The 17,123-nt window shown below is 36.8% G+C and overlaps 1 protein-coding gene across 2 annotated transcripts in view; it reads right to left on the bottom strand.

Moving 5' to 3' along the window:
- Positions 1 to 2,698: 2,698 nt before the first annotated feature.
- SLC22A16 (solute carrier family 22 member 16) overlaps positions 2,699 to 17,123 on the bottom strand; it is a 33,057-nt gene continuing 18,632 nt past the window's right edge. For both annotated transcript variants that reach the window (XM_056487487.1, XM_056487488.1), the window contains exons 3-8: positions 15,789 to 15,906; positions 13,358 to 13,907; positions 11,385 to 11,512; positions 10,882 to 10,991; positions 10,293 to 10,392; positions 2,699 to 5,651 (exon numbers count right to left, since the gene is read on the bottom strand). In XM_056487487.1, coding sequence (XP_056343462.1) covers positions 5,439 to 5,651; positions 10,293 to 10,392; positions 10,882 to 10,991; positions 11,385 to 11,512; positions 13,358 to 13,907; positions 15,789 to 15,906 — 1,219 coding nt within the window. In that variant the 3' untranslated portion in view covers positions 2,699 to 5,438. The remainder of the gene's footprint in view (positions 5,652 to 10,292; positions 10,393 to 10,881; positions 10,992 to 11,384; positions 11,513 to 13,357; positions 13,908 to 15,788; positions 15,907 to 17,123) is intronic.

A 17,123-nucleotide genomic window follows, 5' to 3' on the forward strand; every position in this document is an offset into this window, starting at 1 on the left:
GCAGTGAGACTTTACAATCACTCCTTGATGCTGTTTTGTTCTTATTCCTATGCAAGTCTGTTCATCCCCACATGGGAGATTATGAGGCAATGTTAATAACTAAATGCCTATGAGCATAGTCCATAGCTGAATCCTACTTAGCTACAACAAATATCCAAGCAGTATCCATGGCTTGTATGCTAGCCCAGAATGCAGAGACAGAAGAGTGGGCTTGTCACTAAATGAGATAGTCCCCTTTACTTCTAATTATTCATAAATCTAGGTTACTAATTTTTTTGAAAGAGTTGTTTTGTTCAGAAACTGGAATCTGCAATTACTGTTTATATACCAGTCATACTAAAAAGGATATTTCCCCATTTGAAGTATATACTTCTTAGGCTTGGTTTTTCTCAGCTTGATTGAGCTTAGTGCTCTTGAAATCAGTCTATGAGGCTTGATTCCAATTTCTCAGCTTTAGCAACAACTATTTGGACCATTCATTCCAGTTACTTTCAGAGAGGAACGTAAATCACCCAGCAAGGACACATTAAGCCTTCAAAACACAATTGGTGAAGCAAAGCTATGAGTGTAACTTTATCAGAAAACACAAGATTAATAAAATATGCATGGAAAGTCGAGTCATTTGCTCTAATTAGAGATTTAAGGGAAGTGAAGAATAAATAGGTTACCGAGAAGCTCTAAGGGGACAAATAACAATAGAGCTATGAATTGCTGCAATTCTTATTTTCCTTGCATTGTCAGCCCACTCCAGTTCCCACATGAGGAAGCTATAGTTACTCTTCATATGCACTGAACACCATGTGCTTATAAGTACATTGTTTTGTCATTCCTGTGGTCACCTACTCTCTTTTCTCTTAACTCACACCCATTCCTCAGTATCTGCAGCTATTTTTGTCACTACTGAATGTGTCTGAGGAACTACTGCTCCAGTCAGCTTATACAAAGGCAAGAAAGAATAATATTTTTCCTGCAGCTGAAATGCAAAACATTTCACATTTTTAATGCATATTTTGTCATAGTCACCACCTAACACATGACGCAAATCTTGGTTTACACCTGCAAAGACAAACAGGGAAAAGACACACACATGATATTTGCCATCCTAAACTGTAGGATCTCCATGAAATGCCAAAACACCAGCCACTCTTTAAGGGAGTGTGAACCAAATGAAGAGTTGGTGATAGAAGTTCATTAAACTAGGTAAAGGTGTAAAGATTAAAAAATGTGCATCTGACTTTATTCTTGCACATAATTGCAGATAATAAATACACATTTTAAAAAAACAACATTAAAATATATTGTATTAAATCCACAAATTCTGGGCAAACAAACTCTTTCCTATGAGTACATACTTTCCCCATGTAACCAAAAGACACACTCCATGTAGTACAGAATCTTGTACAAAATTATTAGGCTACTAGAACATAGAAGTGCTTTAGTCTTTTTTCCTATGAAAGGTAACTAATTGTCAGTATTGACTAGAATTTTCCCTGATAGAATAAACTCGGTTTTTGTCAATGCTCTATTTTCTTTTTAGTCCTTGTGTTTAATTTCTCCCCTAGGAATCTCTTCTAGGATTCAGACAAACATGTTTTAGATGTTTGCAAAGGGCACAGGATGAATCCAGAGCCTCCTTTTTGCAGTCACAAATGCCTTTCTGGACCAAGAGTCCATGGCACAAGTGAGCTCACCTTTTCCTAAGCCTTTCCATGCTACAGAGGCTTCCTAAGTGACTGCACCTAAGCGGTTGGCAAAAAAAGCCTGTGAAAGACACAGGAGAATGCCAATAAATCCTTCACTCCATCCCAGAGCTGGGATGTCAGGCCATTTTGTCTTCCCACAGAACCTCTACACAAAAGCCCTCAGCCTTCAAGAAGGCTTCACCCTTTGTTCAGACATTCAGGGTACCACCCAAAGCATATGATAATCACATATTATTTGCATAGCTTTTTTTCTTCTACATAGTCGTTTAAATAGTAGAATTTTGCACAGAGAAATTGAATTAAGCTAAGTAGAAAATATATGTTTTTGTATAGCTTAAAAATACTATTATGAAATATCATTCACATGTACTTATTATTTTTCATTAGTTACCATTAAACTAATAATAGTTGCTCTTATATTTAACCTAAAATGGTATGTCCTTAACAAATTGCAAGACTGTCTAATAAAACTGGATATGAAATTTCAGACAAAAACATTTGCCATCATGTAATAGTGACCAGCAATTAAGACAGATAAGGATCCTAATGCATTGTGTAACTCCAGGGACATTGGTGAGCACAAAAAATTTGCACTGAGATAGGGACGACAAATACAAACATAAAAGGACTTATGAACTGAAGTAAGAAACTGAAAGTTGATTCTTTTGATGAGCATTGAAATGAAAATATGCCCCATAGGAACAGAAGCATTTGTTCTCAAACTCAGTGCTTTGTTGCAAGAGGATTTTTAAAAATCTATGAATATTTAAGAGAAAGAAATCAACTCACCCAGATTTTGCTACATTTATAATGCATGACTAGTGTTAAACGTATTTTTGACCATATGGAAAAAACCATGCAAACAGAAATGCTAGAGACATAGAGATACATGCTATTTCCCTTTTTTTTTTAAAATTCATATCCTTCCTCAGGTTAAAGAATAGGATACCCTAAGGCAATCTCTAAGTTATTGATGCATAAAATCACAAAAGATATATCTGTAAATCAACAAACATTTTATTTCCAAGGAAAAAAAGTAACATCATTAGTTCAGGGAAATTCAGGAGTCACTTGTATCAAAGACCTAATACCAACTGACTTCAGTGACAGGAGGAAATGGCTTTTGGGGTTATGCCATGAAGCTACATTGTGGTCTAGAATCATAATAAATTTTAGTTGTAAACAGTATCAGTATCATTGTGTATTTAACTTTTCTTGTTCTTTTCTTTACCTTATGTGTACTGACTACAGATAACCAGATCCTAAATCCCTCAAGACAAAGGAACGCAGAATATGCATTGGCTGTTCTTGGCAGGGTAAGACCCAAATCAGTTACTCAGCAGGTAAGGAAGTAGAAAAATTAATTATAAATATTCTTTTATACCTTGTTAGAAAAAGACTGTAGTACTGTTCCTAAAAGTTATGAGTAGTGAGTTTTAAGATAGATGTACTATTAAAAGAGGGAGTATCAGTGTGATAGAACCCCAAAATAAGGAAAGAATTTGGATCTCTGTGTGTGGGGAAGGTGGTAGTAAGGCAAGACAGTATCAGTTTAATTCCTTGTTAGGTGTATTGCACGATGGTGGTTTGTTAGCGTGATTAAACCCTCACTTAAGGCAGGGAAAGCAGAGAGAGTTTGGCAGTAGATCTTGCAGATAAAGAGAGCTGCTCTGTTCTGGGAAGTGGAGGGGGACCTGAAAGCAGTGGAAGAATACTGGGTCTGCTCTTAAGCAAAATAAAAAAACCACAGCATGTGAGTAATCCTATCTTCAGCCATCAAAGTATGTATTCAAAGTCATTCTCAGAATAATGATGGGATTACTCACAGGGGGAAGGTTAAGTGCTTTTGCTGAACTCATATATCTGGACAGAAGCCACAGTATTCTATGCAGGTCTTTTTGGAGGTTTTCTCTGCAAACACTGGAACACCCACAGAATTGTAAGAAGCATAAAGATTCCTTTCTTTTTTCTATGTAATTATCTCAGAGAAACTCCCTAAACTTAAATTTGCTGGGTTTTGCTTGCTTCAAAGCATGTTAATCCTCACTTAGGGTATTATTTTCTCCTAATACCAGGACCAAATTCTAGGACAGTGCAGTGAAGAATAAAATCTTTTATAAGGGGATATAAACCATTATTCTGGTTTCAGAAGTCATTGAAACTAATAAAACTGTGTAGATATAATTGAAAAATGTGGCCATTAATTTCTACAGCATATAGAACATCTACAGTAATACAGATATCTTTTTGGGTGGGTACATGGCAAAGACCAAGGAAGACTTGTTTTGATGAGACCATGCCATGAGAATAGGGGCCTAGGAGGGGAAAACATTGCTTTCAAACCAGGACTGAATTTACACAGCCCAGGCAAGAGAGGACTGTCTGAACCTCAACATGCACAAGTTCCTGTGCTGCTCTCCTCAAACTAAGGGTGGTCAAGCAAAGGAGATGCAGATCCTCAGACAAGGAAGGAAACCCCCAGGTCTAGAGATAGACTGAAAAAGGGGAGGTGGGAGAAAGATAGGAATGCATCATTCTGGCTGCTTTTTTTATGGCTATCAGTCTTCTATGGTCCAGAGTCATAAGTCAGAACCACTGCACCAACAGTAAGTCTTGATGCACACATAAGGTATAGCAGCAGTGGGATGTTTTGACACTGATTAAAACTACTAGTAGTAATCTTCTATTGATCAGTGTCTTCTAGCTACATCTTTTAAAGAATATTTTTCTAATTGGTTTTGTGTGATATAATAAGGAAAAAATGAGTTCTAGACAGCTATCTATGAGAAAAATAGTGAGTGGAAACCATTTCTACAAAAAAGTAAGAGAGCCTGAATAATAGCTATATGCCATTTATTCTTTTCCACTGAGGACTAAGAAGACCTTGCTGGAGGCATTTGGCAAAGTCTTGGTCTTAGAAGTTATGAAAAAATCTGATGCTAGATATGAGCTGAAATAAGTGAGAAAGGGAGCACTGAAATAATGGTCTGGAATGAATATGACTTTAAATAGGATCAGGCAATTTAGTTTTACCTAAACTAAAACAGCAGTAGATCCAGTGAACTTTTCTTTTTTCCTAAACCCTTAATAAAAATACATTTGCCATTCAACAGAATGAATATACAAACTATTTGCACATCTTGCAAACTTAGTATTATTTTTTCAGTCAGAAGCTGTGCCATAGAATACCCTCCTTTGTTAGCAATGGCACCATTTCTAGTAGAAAACTTGAAAAAAAATTATAAATTAGTTTAAAATTATTGATATGACCTGATGCAATGTTAAGGCTTCTCTCTTGAATTGTGACAGAGTTCACTGCATTCTGAAGTCTCAAGCCTATAACTGGCAGCTGCAACAGGGGGAGACCAGGCAAGGCACTTTGTTGTAGGTTTACAAATCTAACTGCAGAAAATGTGAAGCAAAGAACTGGCATATTTTTTTACATACATGTAATCAGGTAGGTTCCAACATTTAGAGTAATTCCAACTGGTCACAGCAAGTCAGACAAATGTTTTAAGGCTTGAGTAAGTTTGACAAGAGATCTAGAAATCCTCTCAAAATTTCTGCAGTAACTCAGTCACTTTGAAAAGGTTTCATACAATTGCTCTATTGAAAAGGGAAGACAGAATACAAAGTAAAAGGCACAGATGTTATAGAACAGTCACATTTCTTGAATACAGAGATCTTATAAATTAGATAGTGATTAAAATTGGGAACAGCCATTTTGCTGCTGGTTTATTTGTCAGTGCTGACTCTTTCTTGACCAAACATCTCTATCTTTTCTAATGCTGCACCACTATGTGCTGGAGGAGTCTTTTCTGAACAGCTTTTCTTGTTTCTTCCCATTTCTGTAGCTTCCACCAAAGTATTAGTCAATGGTTTTCCCAGTGTTTCTGGAAGCATTATGGTTAATATTCCACTCAGAAGAGCCATGATTCCAACAAGCAACTGGAAGAAATAAACAGTAACTGTAAAGGTAGATAATTCTTTCAAGCTATCCATAGTTTTGATCTTGCTTGAGAGTAAATTTAAAATAAAGCACAAGGAACTGTAAAGCAAAGATCTTAAGTCTTAAATGTTGCCTGTATAAAAGATCTGCCTTTTTTGCTGCATAAATAAAAAGATTATGCAGCAGAATTAATGAATGAGGAAGTGAAGTGTTTTGTTCACAAGGGATCAATACAGTGCAAGCAGGAATAATTCTGTTTGAGTAAACAACACACATTACCTTAATTTGCTATTTCCAGTGTCAGACATGTATTTAATAACTGATTCTAGGATTGCATACATTTATTTTTACAGACATGTTCACAGAGCTACAATTTCCCTGCCACCTGTCATCTCAATTCACACTCCAGCTCCTGTGTACCTGGTACCTGTGTGCTTGTTCCTTCTCTACACAGCCAGATTGGAATTTCTCAATATGGCTCATTGGCCCAGAGCCACAAAAGTGCACATCTGCACTCAGGAGAGCTCTTCAGCAGACGATGAGCTAGCTCTCAACAGGAATACTTTGCTGAACTCAGTTTCAAAGAACTGTTAGGTGTGCAGGCATCTACTGACATTTGCACTGGGATCACATTTTGGATTTGTCTGTGGTATACACAATTCCACAACAACAGTGTAAGTGATGCAAGGATCAGGATAATGTGGGGTAGGTAGAGAAACACTTGCTTGTTCCAGGAATATCTACTCTTTCCCTTCACATTCCCTTCACATAGACATTTCTATGTAAATGTCAATGACACCAATTCCCACTTTGTTCCTCTGAGTACAGAACAGCATTTAACCCCTGACAATCCTCCAACACCAGGTTATAAATGACCCCATTGTCTCCTTATGGAAAAGCTTTCACACAGAAGATCATGCCTAGTCTCAGTGTTTTTCCATTCTGTGACTGTGAACTTTGATGCTGTATTATCCTTATCTTTCCCTGTGCTGATTCTGAAATTTGTCCTTTGTTTAATGCTTTCTTTCCAAGGGTGAGAGAGAACATTTGGAATGTTCACTGAGACTGCCTAAGTCTCTCACACAGAACTTGAGACAAGAACTGCCCAGCTACCATCTGCAGCTAAGCCAGGCTTTAAGTCAGAAAGATGCTTTAAAATCAAAATTCCCTACTGTATCTTTAAACAGTGCTATTTGCCTGCCCATGCACTATGCTGGTTTTGCTTCTCTTCCCTTCCAAAAAAAAAGAGGACAGGTTGTCTCATGTACTCTTTTGAGAAGCAAAAGGCACACTGTTGCATACCCTCATTTTTGCATTTGCAATAAATATAGAGGCAGACAAAAAAACCATCAAATATTATTAATTACCATAAACTATAGTAAAAATAAAAGTCATGGTCTTACTATGAAAGTTAAAAAAAATCCTAGCAATAATAGGACAAGAGGAAATGGCACAAACTGAGATCCTTTTAGACATATGTGATGGGAGTGATATTTAAAAATATATTCCAAAATATTAAAATCTCATCTCTCAGTGTCAAATTTCTTCTCTACTATTCAGACATGATTTTCTGTCCTGGAAAGACAGGATGAATTGACACATGGCAGCTATCCCACGTACCCTCATTTATGTACACACTGTAGTCTGTCATAAGTTTATAACTGAGGATATTGGGGTCTGTAAAGGATATTGAATCTTATGGGCACCCATAAATTTGGAGTGTTTGAGAACTGGGTCACTAGTGATACTCAAAAGAATAAGTTTAAAGTAACACTGTATGCTTTGAACATGTGTGTCTTTTCTCTTTCCGATATTCTTTATAGATACTTGGCATTCTTCTCATGTTTTCCCTCCTCATGAAACTACCTCTCATTCCCCTGAGAACTCTCACTATTCTGTAAGTGTACACACCACCATCTTTCCTGCCTTTTCATCTGAGCTCTCATAACTCTATTTCATCCCGTGTTAGTTTCCTTTTTTTGACTCCATGTGAAAGCTGCTGCATGCTGAGTAATTCAGTACATTTCCCTTCTCCCTGACCCTCGAAGCATTTTCCAGTATTTCCTATAAGAGAGCATGAAACAATCAAGTCACAGTGTATTAATTCAAGGACTTCTCAAATGTCATCTACCTTTTCAAGGGCAGTAACTACACTTATCAATGAAGTGACTCACATTTAGTAAAAGCAACTCTTTTGCAATCTTGGCACACTTCTTCCAAAGGCATCCGACATAATTTAGCCCTTTTCTATTATTATTACTGTTATTATTATTATTGTTGTTATTATTATTATTATTACTATTATTATTATTATAATTATTGCCGCCTTTTTATATTTCTGTGTTCACCTCTGATGGCTCTGAACCAATCTAAAATGTGATCTTATTCACAAAATTCCTACTTCAACAAACAAGGTTGTATTTTGACATGAAAAACTGATGGTATTTGACAGAGTGTTGGAATTCATTTATTAACATCCGTGTGGGCCTTTTCAATTTCTAATCTGTGTTTTTTCTGAGAGAGAAATCAAGCCTCTTAAGGGGCTATTGCAACATAATTCTTAACTGAGAAGCAATAATAGGTTATATAAGGAGCAGTTGTTTTACTGGACATTCTCTATAAAGTTGTGACAGGAAAAACATACTTTGCAAGTTATTCAAGATTTATAGACACTCAAGTAAGATGCTTGCAGTACTCATAGGTGGCATAACTGTGCATGAGGCAGAGTGCCAAACAAACAGCAGTAGTAACTGTTCAACAATGTTTGCAATAGATCAGGGTGATGTGTCTCAGTTTACTTACAAATGTAATCCATTTGATTTCACTTCCATTCCAAAACACTTACTTGACCTGAGACTTGGCACGCTATGCTCCAACTCAAGACAAGTCTATTTAATAAATTGACAAATGCTCTATAACAGGAGCTAATAATGGAAACGTGTTCACTGGGAACTACTACTCAACTCTACAAAAACTCTGGATACTTTTTTTACCCTGAGAGTTGTTCATAGCTGAAATAATTCCTGTGTTTATACTGCCATTTGCACCGCTCTCCAAAATGTTTGAGCACTCCCCTCTCTGAGGTTTAACTGCAGCACTTCTGCACAGATAAATTTTATTTCATCCAGTAAGGGCAAAATGCTGACAAGAGGAAAAAAGAAATGTTCTCCTATGACCTCTCTGCTGTGTAAATGTTTCTTTGGCTTTTCTGGCATCATATCTTGGTTTGTGTGGAGACGTTAAGAAAGAAAACATTTTTAGGAACTGGAAGAAATAACTTTGTTTGTTGTCTCCTTCATCCTCTTAGCTTTCATCAAAAACAACCAAAAGTAATTAATTTAAATAATGAAATGAGCTCACAAGAATTCTCTGAAACAATCTCTAGCATCTATAATTAAGGATTTTATAGTTGCCAAATCAAAGGGACACAATGCCCTTGTTTAGGAAACTGCAATATGGTGGATAAAATTTGACTAAGAATCCAGGTTAAAGACACATCCCATTACACTTTCACTTTCTGACTTGTATAATCTACATATAACAGCAGTGCCCTAGTTACAGTGAATTCTAAGGGGTTTTTGAAAGAGTTCAAACTGTTTTAAATCATTAATAAACATTTCTTTCCTTAAAGCTTTAATACAAACTTTGTAATTCCATCTGGTTTCACATATATAGTCATAATTTATCCTTCAGGAGAAAAAATGGATTGAGTTTCTAAACAGCAAATGCTTCTTAACAGAAATGCAATGAAGAAACTTGATTCATGTGTGAGCAGGAAACACATAAAATGTTTTGTCCAAAATGGATCTACTACATAATGCCCAAAATACACAAAGGAATGGTCCCACCTCTCTTTTCTAGGGCAACTGGTGGGAAAAAAAACCTAATAGTAACCTGACCTGGAGTTATCTAAAACAAAAAGATGTGCTTCATCAGTACAAGGTTCTGTTGCTTGTCAAAGCCACCTTGAAGCTCATTGATCTACCATTTCTTTCTCTTTCTCTATCTCATTAATTGTTTCATTCAGTTCTGGCGAAAAACACAGAACGGGAGCTTTGGGACAGGTGTGGAGACCAAATATAGTAAGCATAAAACCTTCTTGGTCTTTTGGGAGGCTATTCCAAAAATGCAATGTCCCAGAGAAGCCATGGAAAATGTTAAGGCATGATGTAAGAAAATCCAGCAACCTGTGGTGAGTTCAGGAACGGAAAAACTATGCCTTTGAAAAAAAAGTGAAACTAAACCAGGAGCATGGTCAAAAACTGCTGGACTGCAAAAAAGTCTGGACTATGACACTTCCTAAATGTTACATGGTAGATGCAGAATATTTTTATCAATTTTATACTAGGATTCAGAGCATAAATGTTTTTCTGTCTTCCATCATAAAAACTTGTCAGAATACTTCAGTGATTCAAAGTCTACCTTTTGCTTTAGCACCATATTTTTAACAATATGGGGCTACTAGTCTTTGGGACTTAAAAATTTCAAACAAGAATGGTTTACTCAATTTTCTTTTTGAAATAAGTGTTCAGCTTTTGGTTCCTTTGCCACATGAAAAACATACTTGTGAGTTACTAAAGAGAAAACAAGCGACACATACAGCTTTGCAAAAAACATTCACCATTGAAATAAATACCTACAAGTGGCATGAAAATCCAAACACTTCTCAGATATACACAGAAAGGAGCAACCACGCTTCCTACACGGCACATCATGCTTCCAGTTCCAACAGCAAGTGATCTACACAGAAAAGAATTTGATTAAGAATTCTGGCAGTTAAAGGAAACAATTAGAAATGCACAGACACTTAAAACATCAATAGGATTTGTGTCTTTAAGCAATTACACTAGGAAGATATTGCTATGCCAAGGTAAATTTATATTGTAGTGAAATTCAGCTGCTTCTGTAATTGAGATTTAAAATATAATTATCATTCAGCACAGATCAAGGGATGAGTAACCAGGACTTAAAAGGCATAACAAATGTTTAAGAAAGTATTGAGTATTCTTCTAGTTCCCCAGTGGAACCTATCAATGCACATGAAATGCAAAATAAATAAAAACCAGCCAAACTCCAGACAGTTCTGAAGCAGCTGAGGAACTCAGCCCATCCCAAGTCTTTCAGATCTCCAGCACTGATGCCAAGAGCTGCTGGAGTTGGTGTAGAATAACAAAGGGAATTAAATATCATCAAATTAATGAAAAATACATAGCTGGCGAAAGTTCTTACCTTACAATTGTTGGGTACAGTTCTGCTGTGTAGAGATATATAAGGCCAAATGCCACACCTATGGAAAATTTTCCAGCCATATTTGCTAAGATAATTAATGTATTGAAATCCTATTGAAAGAGAGCACAAATAAATATATCACCAGAAAATAACACCCTTCCAAACAAAATTTACATTCTTCAAAAGTTGTGACCTTTCTTTAAACAATAAGCAATACTCATTGCTTGCTTTTTAAAAATTGTTCAATAAGTTACTAGTTTCCATATCACTTTTTACCATCCTGGTTCACTGAAGCCCTGGGAGCATTTTATGTGTGACTCCAGCAATGACAGTGAAACTTGTACTAAAAATACAGGAATCTATCTTAGACTGGCAGCTGCAACTTAGATCCAGCCTTTAATTAACTGTTCTATGATTTAGAAAGAGCAGCTGCATCTACTGACTTTAAGAGCTTTTAAATTCAATTTCTGCTATAGGAACACTTCCAGCCATACGTGACTAACCTGAGGTATGAACATAATTAAAACACAGATCAGTGCACTTAAAATAAGGAACGGAATGAGTGTGTTTCTCCTTCCCAGTTTGTCCATCGCAACGCAAGCAATGATATAGCAAGGCAACTCCACAGCACCTGTCAGTATGAAATTATCTCAGTTTAAGTCATTATTACACATATTCATCTTATAACTGTAACTTCCTCTTTATGAGGAATTTATCTGATCTAAGGGGTAAAATCCAAAGATAACCAGTGTGTTGGGCTAGTTCATTTGGTTACAGAAAGTGTGACAGAAAGCAGAGAACAAACAGCTTCTGTAAATACAGAAGTGGGAGTGGAGAAGGACAAGGGAAACAGGTTTCACAGCACAGAGCAGCTCCAGTTCTCTCTGGGGTGGAAAATTACAGAAAAGAGCAAGGCCACAGTTCTGTTTCTATGACACTGACACTTCTGTCTGAAAGCTCTACATTTGGTGCTCTTCTCCTTCAGGTGTTTTCCCATTAACAGCTCAAGTGTGCCCACAGGGAATATTGCTAGTGTCACACCGACACACCTCTCAGGATTTGCCAGCTTCCATCTGGACAGGGAAGAGTAGCCACAGGTGCCTCCCCCAGCATCAGCTCAAAATCATCCCAAAGTGAAAGGCAATAAAGGTCTGTCCACATCCAGTTTTCTGAGTAAGCCCCACTAATACAGAGTGCAGTTCCAGCTTTCTCCCTTCTCTATGAAAGAAGAGGGCTTACAATATCCCACTCTTACTATAGATCATTCCTTCTTAATGTGTCTTTGCAGAGAAAAACTTCTGCTCTAAAGCATCTGGCATTTGGCTAGACCTGTTTGCACTGTGTAAACATGATTTGCCCCTAGACAAATAATAATGAGCCAAAGCCAGTTTGGACATGTTTTAAGCCAATTTGCTCAAGAAGAATGCTACTATGTCCAATGGAAAATCAAGGAAGAACATAAGATACAGCCCTGAACAGCCTGGATTCCTTTACTAAGTACACATAGCATGTCAATATGCCTACAGTATCAGGAAGCAATCTTTTGGGGTTGTGTTGGAAAAAGCAGGTTGTAATTATTCGATGTCTGTTAGTCTGTTAAAATATTTTTAGAAGAGGTGGGTGCCGTGTACTTCACAGTAGCAGTTTAGTTATCTGTGCAATACCAGCTCCCACTCTTCAACACATCAGTCTAACAATACACTGTAACACATGACAAAACAAACTGGAATAATGAGAGCCCCAGTCCTTCTGTGAGCCTGTGTACATGATCAGTCACATTCACTTCACTGAGAGTACTCAGCTGCACAAAGCAAAGCACATGATTTAATTCTTCACTGGCTCAGAGCTGCATGTCTGATCTAGAGTCTTCTGAAGTCAGTGGAATATTTCCACTGGTGTTAACAAACTTTGGATCAGGCCTTGAAAGCACAGAGCTGCCTTTATAAACAACTTACATGCCAGAGAAAGACTACAGCCAGAATGATAAAACTAACAGAGTATTACAACTTAATTAAAAATACACTTTGGAGAAAACTACAACTTCTGACAATTATGACTATGTTTTCTACACATACAGTATATCTGTAAATCATAAAAGGAATACTTTTTTCCTCCTGTCTTCTTAGTTTGTGCCTTTAACAGCTGTGTGAATTTTGTGTTGCTTGTCTGATTCCTCTGGTGTTTGTGTGGATCTGCTATAAGCTTCCACGGCAAAGAGAAGAAAAGCCAGAACATGGTTTTACAATCAGAAAGGCAGACAGGGAAGAATTCTGTGCACCAACAAATTCTTTTTTTTTTTCCTCAGATACAGTGAAATTTGGAGTGACTGATACTCCTCCTGTGTTAATCAACTTCATGAAGAGTTAGCATAAGAACAAGATTAACAAACAAAAAAATTGGTTGTCAAATCTATAGATATTTTAAAATGTTATGTTCCAGTTCTGTCATTAACAGAATATGGTACAAAAATATTTACCTATGAGAAAGAGATTTAAATATTCATTGCCTCCTAGACTGACAGAACTGAGGGAGAAGACGTAGTACCCCAAGCTCCCAGTGAACCAGATCAGCCAGACTGTGATGGTCCTTCTTGCAATTTGCCAGTTACAAAACAGGTCTAAGATGTTGTGCTTCTTTGTTGAGGACGTATCATCATCACCTGCTCTGCCAGTGGTTAGATCATCTTGTTGGACTGAGCACAGTTCAGAAACTTTGCAGGGAGTGCTGACTTTATTCCACCTTGCCATTGTATCAATCACTTTTTGTGCATCTTCATATCTTTCCTCTGACAGGAGCCAAAAAGGTGTTTCTGGGAGCATCCAACAGCACAAGACAAAGGGAAGAGTTGCTATGGAGAGAAATATCTGATAGACCCACCAGGTCCGAACCAAAAATCCCACGAGTGCCACAATCATAATTCCCATAGCAAAAAAAGCATGGACATGCATAGAAGCCCAGGTTCGTGCTTTAATGCCAACAAATTCAGTCACATAAACAAAAGCCACAACCAGATAGCCACTTGAAACCTGGGAGGGTGGGAGAGAGAAAAGAAAAAAAAAACAAAAAACAACAGAGTGAGGTTTGTTTCTACTTTCCTTGTGCACCAGCAGTAAAAACAAATAGCTAACAGTGTTCCACATCTGTGTATGCTTATTGTCACTGCCCTGGTCTGTCTCACACTGACAGAAAAGAAGGCAACCATGAAAATGAATCAGCTGTAGAAAAAAATGCACTCAAACCTTCAGACTGCCTGGACACTATTTAAAAATGTGAAGTGAATTTGGATGCTTTTCTTTAGTGGGGGGGACAGCCAGCAAGAGATACCTGCGAAGAAATTTAATTTGCTGATGTCATTAAGTCCTTCTCCTCCAAAAATCAGGTCCCTTAATGACATCACAAACTGGATGCTTGGGAAAGAGAGGTCCCCTGAAGTAATTGTCACTTCTGAAAATCTTGATCTCCTCTTTTAAGCAGACTATTAATAGCCTGCATGTCAGAAAACTGCACATTTACGAAGAATTACCTTCCAAACCCTTGTAAAATATCTCATTAAATCAAGGTTTTTACAATATTGGAAGAGAACTTCATATATATATACAATTACAGGTTCTCATATGGTATCAAGTGAATGCAATTACTGGCATGTTCTGCATAATAGTATATCTTCATTCTATATATATATATATATTATTCATTATATATATATTTCAATTTCTCAAATATCTCAACAGCAGATTCCTGGTCTTAAAACATTTCAAAACACAGCTAGAGAATATAGACTAGAAAATATTTCAGTATATTGTTTTCATTAATCAATTTTCCCATTAACAGTATTCTAGTTAATAATCTCCTGTTCTGCACCCACTGATAGGAAAGCTGCACTGACCTCAGTGGCATGGGGCTAGAGTTTAGGATTGCACCTTGCAAATCAGTCCCAGTGGCCAGAAAAAACCTACAGCATTGTCTGGTCAGAGCTTTTTGCTTTTCTAAATTACCACAGGACCTGGCATCAACAGCCAAGGGAGTCAGCAGAGGGAGTCCTGTAGATCTCACTGTTCAAGGCTGACATGATGCAGTATTTCCTGCTAGGAAATTCAGCCAAAGGGAGCTCCAGGTACGAGGTCCTGTCTTGACTAATGCACTGGCAGCAGGAACAAAATTAATTATGGGAATATTTTGAAATATCTAACCCATGTTAAATAAGTTAGATGATTGTTTTTTGTGATGGCATTCTAATTTCTTTATGCATTACGTAAAAAAAAAAATACTCAGAAATGTAATTTGGGCTGTAAAATAGTTATTTAAAATCGGTTAATATGTATAAATATTGAATATGTGTAAATATTGGATGTATACCACAGTCTGCATAAACACATATACTGAAATACCCTTAAGTACAGAATAAAGCATCTGGATGTTAAACATGTCTGCCTATGTATTCAGTATTCCAGATATAGCTTAAAAGACCAAAGAGATGCATGGAAGAGAAAATGTGCATCTCTCCTCCATCACTTGAAACAGTAAAGATAAAAATAATACTTTTTATGCATTTGCTAGTTTAAGAAAAAATATATTCCATTTCTAACAATAAGGAGAAATGCAACAGCATCTGCAATGCAGAATCCAGAGTTTGCTGCTCACACTTGGTATTTAATTACCAGTCCAGCAGAGGTTGGGATGGAGGAAGTACCAAACACTGCTCCATACAGACGCTTTCTATAAATTCAAAGAGGAAAACTGCTGTGGTCCAAGAACATTCAGACTCTCCCTGCTCTGCTGAAATAAGTGCAACAGATGGGGCTTTAGAATAATGAAGTAGGGGAGGAAATATTAACAAAAGGGAGATTTTCCTGAGAAGGGGTAAGAAATGACATGGAAAAAGGGCCAGGGTGAACATCCTTTCTTACCATAGCGAGGAGAAAGCGGACAATGATGAAACTGTAGTAGTCAAATGTGAAGGCCACTGCAACGCCAAATACAAACTGACCAGCACTTGTGAACCATATAACACGCTGTCTTCCCAGTCTGCAAATCACAGCAGTAATAAAATCATGAATAACCACAAACATTCTATTAAAATACACCTGCAACTCCAGAGAGCCTAGATGGAAGTTAACAACTCACCACAGAAACTCTGGTTCAGTTGCCTGTATTAATTTGTCAGTAATTCCAGCTTCCAAGAAAAAGGATGAATGGAACTGCCATTCCACAATTCTTGGGTGGAAGCAATGTGCAGTGAGCATTACATATGTTTACTTTCAGTTTTAACTTCTACATAAGTGATGGGTAATTTACTCTTATTTATGAGGCACATAAATCAGTTTTTCAGATATTTTATATTAAGTAGCATTATGGTAATTTTTTGACAAAAGTTAGCTGTGATAATGCATGCCATCTTTTCTCAAAGTAACAACCAATTTTGATAGTAATGAAAGGTTTCTGTTACATATCTTTGTCCAGTTCTTTAAAACTGAATTCTCTTACAAATGACAATCACATAGCTCCCCATAATTTTCTGATTTCTGACAGCACATATTCATGCATATAAAAACACAGAAATCCAGGAAGAAAGTAAACTAATGGCAAAAAATATCATGTCAAATACTAGCTTCAGCAGGAGATATATAAGACTCTATTGGAAATTCACTACATTCTATCTACAAATGCTCTGTAACACAAACTGCTTGGAATTATTTTTCTTCCCTTATAATAAATCCTTGGTCTCTTATGATATCCTCCATTGCAAACAGCATATCAAAAATGAGGATATTACTTTTAGACAGAGAGTTTGAGGACTTTCAGACTGGGTTTTTTTGTGAGTATTTTGCACTCCAATAAAATTCCTCCTGTTTTTCTCCAGTCTTGACCTGGAGTCATGATTTGGTCTTTGATCCCTGCCAGAAAATATCGCAATAAGTCAAAGCTATCAGAGCTCTTCTATTGGGAAATCTGTTAATTGGTAATGGGAGGGACACAGAAACTTATTTCCCATGAGCCAGGATGTGTCAGAAAATAATAACTTTCAGCTGCAAATTCTGCAGTTGTAAATCTGCAACTCAGAATGTGTGTATTATCTTAACTGGTTGTCTATGGGTTGATTTAATGGAAATGAGAACAATAAAATCCTAACCTTATAAATCATGTCCAAGTATTAATTAATAAAGTTATGAATTATTTAAAGGGACTCAAAACAGATGTTCTCATTATATTCTGGTTTTGTATTAAATACGGTTTTACAAAGC

The sequence above is a fragment of the Oenanthe melanoleuca genome, chromosome 3 (genome assembly GCF_029582105.1).
Source record: "Oenanthe melanoleuca isolate GR-GAL-2019-014 chromosome 3, OMel1.0, whole genome shotgun sequence".
In the NCBI taxonomy this organism is placed as follows: Eukaryota; Metazoa; Chordata; class Aves; order Passeriformes; family Muscicapidae; genus Oenanthe; species Oenanthe melanoleuca.